The sequence below is a fragment of the Diabrotica undecimpunctata genome, chromosome 9 (assembly GCF_040954645.1).
Source record: "Diabrotica undecimpunctata isolate CICGRU chromosome 9, icDiaUnde3, whole genome shotgun sequence".
NCBI lineage: Eukaryota > Metazoa > Arthropoda > Insecta > Coleoptera > Chrysomelidae > Diabrotica > Diabrotica undecimpunctata.
This window is the reverse complement of record NC_092811.1, coordinates 56,823,841-56,832,133: the sequence shown is the minus strand read 5'-3', so window position 1 is coordinate 56,832,133 and position 8,293 is coordinate 56,823,841. Positions and strand designations below refer to the sequence as shown.

The 8,293-nt window shown below is 30.7% G+C and overlaps 1 protein-coding gene across 1 annotated transcript; it reads right to left on the bottom strand.

The window, feature by feature from the left end:
- Positions 1–1,196: 1,196 nt before the first annotated feature.
- On the bottom strand, positions 1,197–3,170 carry LOC140450842 (uncharacterized). Its single transcript, XM_072544522.1, has 5 exons — positions 3,126–3,170; positions 2,959–3,069; positions 2,727–2,898; positions 2,058–2,383; positions 1,197–1,871 (listed from the first exon to the last, which is right to left on the bottom strand). Exons 1-5 carry the CDS (start codon positions 3,168–3,170, stop codon positions 1,197–1,199), a joined length of 1,329 nt encoding a protein of 442 aa, XP_072400623.1.
- Between the last annotated feature and the right edge of the window lie 5,123 nt (positions 3,171–8,293).

The following is an 8,293-nucleotide window of genomic DNA, read 5'->3' as shown; positions in this document are numbered from 1 at the left end:
ATATATATATATATATATATATATATATATATATATATATATATTAATTTGTGATTAATAATGTGACGTTATTTGTTCAATTATGTTGAAAAATTTATGCAAATAAAAATTTACTCTACTCTACTATCTACTAATATTTGGTTTCGCCTATTATGACAGTATTTTTCGGTCCAATTTAAATTTGTCTCCAAAACAAATTTAAATTGTTATATCTCAGCAAACTTAAATTGGTGTTTTATAGCACATACATTTTTCTTGGTTAAAAATAAACAAATTACGTTTTTTAGTTACAACATACAGCAAATTTTGAAAATTAAGTCAACTGACCAATTATTCAAGATTGTAAGCAATATGTTTAGCCTAGTATAATGGAGTATGATATGTACTGAATTTAAAAGTTAGTAAAATAAAAGCTTTCATGTTAGTGTACCACACAGTGGCTATTGTTCATCACTACTTTTTAACATGTTCGTTAAAAAGATATATATGTAAAAATTTTGACTTTTTTTCTTAGCAAATGTTTAAAATTTATTTAGTGTATTTTTTTCTTAGTGTGTTGTGAATTCTATTGAGTGAAACAACTTGTTTCTGAATGTAGCTAAATGTAACCACATAACTTTTTATAAATGAAATAAAAATGTGAGTTCAGAGTACACTATTGACAGTAATGCTCTTAAATATTTTGATGTAATTAAATACGATACATACAGACGATAGTGATTTAGAATCAACGCATATAAAAAGTTTTAAGCAAAGGTGAGTTTATGCAGGTCTGGTATTTTAGATAAACTTTTAAGTGGTTAGACATTGTCCTGAACTGCTTAAAATAATTTACTTAAATGTTCGCTCTAGTAACCTGAGATTTAGTCGAATCCATAATACTAATTAATATGGATTTACATGCCTATATACATTTAAAGAACATTCAAAGTTATAAATATTAATGGTATTTAGAATTTGGACGTTAGACTTAAGAGGAAAGTCAGAAAAAAAGTTTGAAACAATCTAATGAAAAGGATTAGTTATGTTTGTTTGCTTTATTATATATTGTTAGTTGTAAGGTTAAATAATTTATCACCGGTTTAATCATATTTTTGCAATAATTTTAAAAATAAAGAAAAATAAAACCTCTAGTCAAAACATGAATGTTCAAAAATAAAACAAAGTCAATGATTTCATTCGAAGAGCATATGAAACTAATCCCCAAAATTTTCCTTATCTTCGTCAGATGATGTTTCCTCGTCTATATCTATTACCAAAGGCTGCACTTTGGTTGATAAAACAACCTTTTCTTTTTCGTAACTCTCTATAATTATTTTATGGGTATGGCGAACATAATTTTTCCACTGCTCCCTAGTTACATTATTGATAGCTGTTGCCCAAACTTCTAAAACATTTTTATTCCCCAATATGTGCTGATCATAAAACCGTTTCGTTAGACTCCACACCATTTCAATAGCATTAAAGTGACAGTGATAGGGAGGCAAACGAAGTACTTCATGACCAGCTTTGTTAATTATCTCATCTACAGCATAATGTTTTGGAGATCTGGGAAGAGCTTTAATAATATTTAATAAATTTGTCTTAGAAGTATGCAGTGGAAATAGAATGCCTTTACTTCTAAGCCATCCTTCCAATTCTTCTTTTTTCCAAGATTGGGTTGGCCATTTATTTACTTGCCGACTGTGATAACTAGCATTATCAAAGATGATCATTGATGGTTCCTCCAATCTTGGTAGAAGATCTTTCTCCACCCAACCCTCGAAAATATCAGCATCCATTTCTCCATGATAGTCTCCCGTTTTGGAGCCCGATTTAAAAATTAAACTTGCTATAAACCCATGCTCTGAGCCTGCATTTAAACTATGTACCTACAATACAAATAATTCGATCTAATAAAAACAAATTTCTTTACATGTAATGAAAATATGCTTTCTGTAAAAAATATACTTTATTAGTTTTGGAACTAAAGTCCTGGAACAGAAAAAAAACCCATTTTAGTCAGTTAAGAGAATTAATAAATTATATAAGAAAACATATTTATTTACTTACCTCACACCATCACCGCTTCTTTTTCTTATTCCTTTATTTGTCCCATCCTGCCAAGATCTTCTAACGGATCCAGAAGAAAATATCCATGTTTCGTCTATAAAAATTAAGGGCTTTTTGTAAACTCCCCTTTGGTCATTTTCATGGTAAATCCTTAAAAAATTATGCCTCATCTGTACTACGTGAGGAACTTCCATGAAATGTTTTTGTGGCCTGTCTATTTTGTATTTGAATCCTATTTCTTTCAAGATCAGAAAGAGGCTTGTTTTTTCTCCCTCATAAATAAATTTGTCTCTTAAAACCTTCAGCAGACTAGATATTGTAAGAGGCAACTCTAAAACAATTATTAATTTTTAGGTAGTTTATATTGCCGAGTTGTAAATTTTCTCGGAAAGAGTGTCAATATACGAAGCCGTAACAACTATATACTCAAACAAACTAAAATACATGCAAAATTCAGATAGTTGACAGTTTACGTAATTATTTAATTACTAATAATATAGGTTCAATCAGCAACACAAAACAAAATTATACTTAACTCTAGCAGAATTAATTGTAATAATAAAAAGTTTAAAAACTTTAAGTTGGTTGCCTACATTTGGCGCAACTTAACGATATAAACTAAATTTGCCTAACTTTTTTGTAAAATATATTTTTTATATAAAATAGAAACTTACTTTCTTCATACATGCGATAAATTTCTAAGCGAATTTGATTTTTGACACTATGATTTAAGTCAGTCGTTAATTTTCTTTTGCGACTTTTCTTCTTTAACGTGAGGGTTGTATTAGGACCATCTTTATATTTCCGCACACTTTTTTCTGAGACCTTCAGACATTTGGATGTTAACTGAAATGTTTTTGATATTAAGAACATTTGTAACATTTTAACAGGGTTACCTCAACTTACCTCAACAGGGTTTTCATTCGGCAAATAATTTAAAAAAAAATTATAGGCATTTTGAATAAACCGCTGTGCAGTTTCATTACCTTGTAATTTAGGAACAGCATCCTTACTCATCTAAAAATATTAACTTTTAAAGAACATTTTATCATATTTATTAAAGAAAAACTTACCAACGCATTAGCTGATGGAACAAATGAAAAACTTTGACTATCCATAATAATAAAATTCAAAATAACTAATTAACTAAATAGAACTAACAAAAGAATTAAGCAATAAAACTATATTAAAAATAAACAACGCGAATAATACAAATATTTACTAAAATATGTTAAATTGTAACAACTTAAATATATTTTAAATATACAGGAAATATTTTATGGGTTTAGTATACACTTCGACTATTTAGAATAATTCTTCTTTTTTTAAAGAAAGAAGTCTGTAATAGCAGGATACTTGAGCTATTAATACTGAGAAGTAGGAATTGTTGTGTTGTAGGTTTCCGACAATAAATCTGTCAAAATATGCCCGAGCTAAGCGAATGGAGTTTAGCAGAGATGTTTAATTTTTATAACTTAAAATAAAAAACTTAATTTCTAGGACAAACTACTTAAAATTAATATGATCAAATTTACTTCAGATTCTCAACAAAAAGGTGATGTCGTTCTGGGATTGCGCTCTGGATCTGCAGAATTCCAACAAATAATTTTTTTTTATTTTCAGGGATTGAAGGAGGTGCAGCGTAGGCTGGTTGTAAGTTTGTAAGACCAAGCATTTTGTATTTTACATCGATGTGTTTTTCAAAGTATTGGTCAGAAAAGCTTGTTTTGTAAAAAATGTTGTAGGAGTTCTGAGCAGTTATTTTTATAGCTTTAATGTTGTTCCACACACATTTTGATCCTGTATTATCAACATTAAAGTTTTTGCCAATACTTTCTGACAGCAGTTTCCAGTCCAAGAAGTCTCTTGTTTCTAGTTCAGTAACATTATATGGTGAACCTGTTTTCTTGGCTAACTTTATTACAGACACCAACTCCGTGGGAACATACATGGGACCTTGTTTTAGCAGTCTTGTCATAATTAAATAGAAATGTTTCAAAATCTCCTGGACCTCGTAAATACGCATGCCCGAAAAAATAAATGGATCCTAAAAACATGCACCATTTTATTTTCATAGGAAATTGGTCGACAGGGTAGGATTTGCACGTGCGAATGATGTCGAGTGTTTCCAATAAACATGACATAGGTATTATGTTTCTCTAATCTTAAACATTCAGTTACAGTTAGTCATCACATTTTTATTTAATCTTACATTGAAAGATGTAATAAAAATTTACGACTTCCCGTCTTCAGAATTGCTGTGTAAAAATGTAAAATATTTACATTGCACTAATTTGGCTTGTAAATAAACCTTTTAAGAACTGAAAAAAATCTACAGGACAAATAAATAAATAACAAATTAATGTATGATAGAAAAATAATAGGATTTTGGTTTTAAATTCAGCAAAATATGTTTATACGAGAGAAAAACCTCGAAATGATTGGGAAAAATATTCGCATGAGATATATACAGCCACAGGAAAATAGCTTCAGAACAATATTAAGATTTTTTGCATAATCACTTAAATAAAAGATCGCAGAATAATGTTCAAGAGGTCGCCCATACAAAAAGTGGTCCTAATTTATTAAACAGTTTTGTATAAATCCATTTTTAGGTTGGGCTAAGGGCCTCAAACAACTAAAAACAATGTTTTAAACCAAATAGGCCAAACTAAAGTATAAGAAACTGATAGAACAAGATTTGGTGAATTCAAAAATAATTGTGTGTTTTTGATCCTTAAAAATCGTCACTTTCGCTTTTTTTTCAGTTTTAAATTGTATAAGTTGAAAACGATCAACTTTAGAGAAAAATTACAATAAACCTTTGTTATTCAGAATGATCCAGAAGAGCGAAAATAAATTTGTGCGGGCAGATGAAATTGATTTATAGAATTTGTTTAAAAACAATTATTGTTTAAATAAATTAGAACCACTTCTGCGGGTATTACGTTTTAAGACGAAATAAGTTAAATACAAAGTTATCAATTAATTAAATTGTCTGTGTATTTAAATAAACTACCTTTAATAATGAATGTTCTATCTTTCTTCTTCTTTCTCCAGCACGCTGGACTGAACTGTGGAATTTCATTATTGCACTTGGATGGACGGTGAAAAACTATTTACTTTTATGGGGTTATATGACACTCTCTAGATGGTACTGATATTATATACTCAGTGTGACTGTGCAACCGGAATAGTCTCTAAGTATTTAAGAATATTAATGCGGCATCTACATGAAGACCGTATATTAGGTTACGCACGATAAGACACACACATACACGTTAATTTAAACTAAATAAGAAATGAAATAATTAAAAAAATGTTAAAAGAACTAAAAAATATACATGGAGGGACGAAATACCTAGCTTGTCACCTTGACTAGTTGGTATTTATAGGTCGTTGTTGTAGCCGTAGTCGTCGTCACTATCAGACAGTTCTGTTTCAGATGATTCGCTATCGTCATCTAAATTTATAATGTTTTCATGCGCTTCATCCAGGATGTATTCTCGGCTGAAATACTCTTCTTCTACTCTATCAACATGCCTGCAAGTATTTGCCCATATTTCTGGCGTGATTTCATTTAGCCTGATTTTTGCTAGTTCTAAAACATCTGCTAATTTAAAAGTCGTGTTTTTTACTGCAACTTCATTTTTTAAAATGGCCCATATCTTTTCAATTGGGTTAAGTTCCGGATGATATGGTGGTAAACGTAAAACCGAGTGGCCGTGCTGTGCTAATAATTGGTCTATAGCATATACTGGATTTTTAGGTTTAGCAATGAGTACCTTACTGTAGAGCTCTGGTTTTGTTTCGCTTTCATCGAAAAATATGTTTCTTTCTGTCAACCATTTTTTCATGATGTCTTTTTTTGAAGCCGACGTAGGAAATTTTTCAAGAGTCACATTATGATATGAGGCGTTGTCTATTACTAAAACTGAATTAAAAGGTAAATTGGGGAGAAGTTTGTCTTTCAACCACTTCATATAATTCTGGTGATTCATGTCATCATGATAATCACGGTTTTTAAAGTTAATGGGAAAAACCCCGTAGTTGTCCCCGTTTTGTCTGGATTTGAAAATGAGAGCAGCATTTTCGACAAATCCATTTTTACCACCACAATGTAAGATGATCAGTCGTTGCCCTTTAGATACCAGAGATTTTATGCACTTGTTTCGTCCATCATCCCAACCTTTTGGAACGGTGTGGGAACTATGTATATAAGTTTCATCACTATATACAATATTTCTATCTACAAAAATATTGAGAATTACTTTAAAATTAGTTATAATATAAATAAAAATATCTTACTTTCAGATTTATACTTTTTGAGTTTTCTTAAAAATTCTGTTCGTTTGGCTCTTATGTCAGTTTTTTCGATTAAAAGTTTCCTATTGTCTTCCACTGTTCTCCACCTAAATCCTAATTTCTTGACAATTTTTCTGAAGGAAGATAGTTTACCAGTTACAATTCCTTCGTTTCTAACAGATTCTTAAACAGCTTTCATGGTAGGTCTTCTTTTGTGGATAGTAGCAAACGTGTAAATGGTATTTCTTATAACGTGTTTCTCAAATAGATTGACTGATGACTTGGGGTGGGGCTTGCAAATACTTGTTCTGGGTGATACAAATTGTGAAGTTGCTGGTTTGTTTTTACCTTCCTTAATTATCCTCTTCACTGTACTTTCTGAGGTACCAGTTGCTTGAGCCACTCGCTCTATTAGGGGCAAAGGAGTTGTGCAATATCCCAAATCTTTTTCCCGTTTCATAAATAAATAAACGTTAAAAATAATTTGCCTCCCTTGTCCATTGACCACTTTTCCATTGTTACTTTCCCTGTAAAACCGCTAGGTTTTAGATAATAGATAAAATGTTATATATTAGTTATGTTTAAGAAAAACATTTACAAAATAATGAATTGAAAAGAAAAGTACGTTAAAAGTGTGTAAAGCATTTAATTTCTAGCTGAGCCCCTTTGGCTTTATACACTCTAGGAACTAAATGCTTTACACACTTTAAAAGGACTTTTCATTTTAATTCATTAATTTATCATAAGCGTTTACAAAACATATTAATTTTTTGCAAAAAATATTAAAATAAGCAATAAAGTTATCAGATTTTACACACTTTTAAAAGTGAATTTTTTTTAATTCAATAATTTGTCATAAGTGTACAAAACATATCAGTTATTTGCAAAAAAAAATATTAAAATAAACATAATTTAACTTACATTTTTAGGATCTCACTGTAAAATGTTAAAAACGACTTGAAACGCACTGAATATAAATAGCACCTCACTATAAAATATTAAAAACGATTCTTCACAAAAAAAAATTAAAATATTACAGCTATTTCACTAACGCAAAAAAACTAGTTCGTCTCTGTCTCGCTACGATAACGCACTGAACTCGCTACGATGCCTGATATTATTGTTTCGTCCGTAAATCGACGTCACTAAATGATGACGTCAGGTCCACGACATTATGAATTATCTCTACTTGTGTGTGATGCTTTTCACCTGCAATGTACACAATGCAAAAATATACATGTATAGGAGATATTTATTTTTATTCTGATCAGTGCAGTTATCACTCCAGAAAATAATTTCTTTTGCTACGCAATGTTTTAAATATTGATATAAATATGTAGAAATATCTATTGCCCCTCTCTGGCCCACACCCTCGTGCCAAAAGAAGCAATGGCCCTGATGTGTTAAAGCATCAAAAATAGTAAAGTTGTATGCATTCAACTTTGATTTATAAAAAAAAGGCAGATGTATTTCCACAAGGAAGCTGGAACACCTCCTCTAAATCAAAAATAGCTACAATTTTATTGACTTCTATAGTTTTGTCTTAGTTTTTTCCTGCCTAGCCAAAGCAATCTGATTTATGACGTTCATATTATTCTTTTTTCAATGAACGTTGCTGCTCATCCATATCTGGATTCATTTCGCATAATATGTCCGAAGAACTGTAACTTTCGAGATTTGATGGTGGTCAGTACTTCTCGATTCTTATTCATTCTTCTGAGGACCTGCTCATTTGTGACTCGGTCAGTCCACGGGATCTTAAGCATTCTCCGATATAGCCACATCTCAAATGCTTCCAGTTTTATGCACATATCTTTGTTCAACGTCCACGATTCAACACGATAAAATAGGACAGAGAAGACGTAGCATCGCAGCATTCTTACTTTTGTATCGAGAAAGAGGTTGTGACTCTTAAAGAAGGCCCCCATCTGATTGA

Excerpts from the sequence above, each read along its gene's own strand:
- LOC140450842 (XM_072544522.1), bottom strand. The coding sequence starts at position 3,170 with ATGGATAGTCAAAGTTTTTCATTTGTTCCATCAGCTAATGCGTTG. Across the intron at positions 2,899-2,958 it reads CGAATGAAAACCCTGTTGAG|TTAACATCCAAATGTCTGAA; the intron begins GTAAGTTGAGGT and ends AAAACATTTCAG. Across the intron at positions 2,384-2,726 it reads TTATCGCATGTATGAAGAAA|AGTTGCCTCTTACAATATCT; the intron begins GTAAGTTTCTAT and ends TAATTGTTTTAG.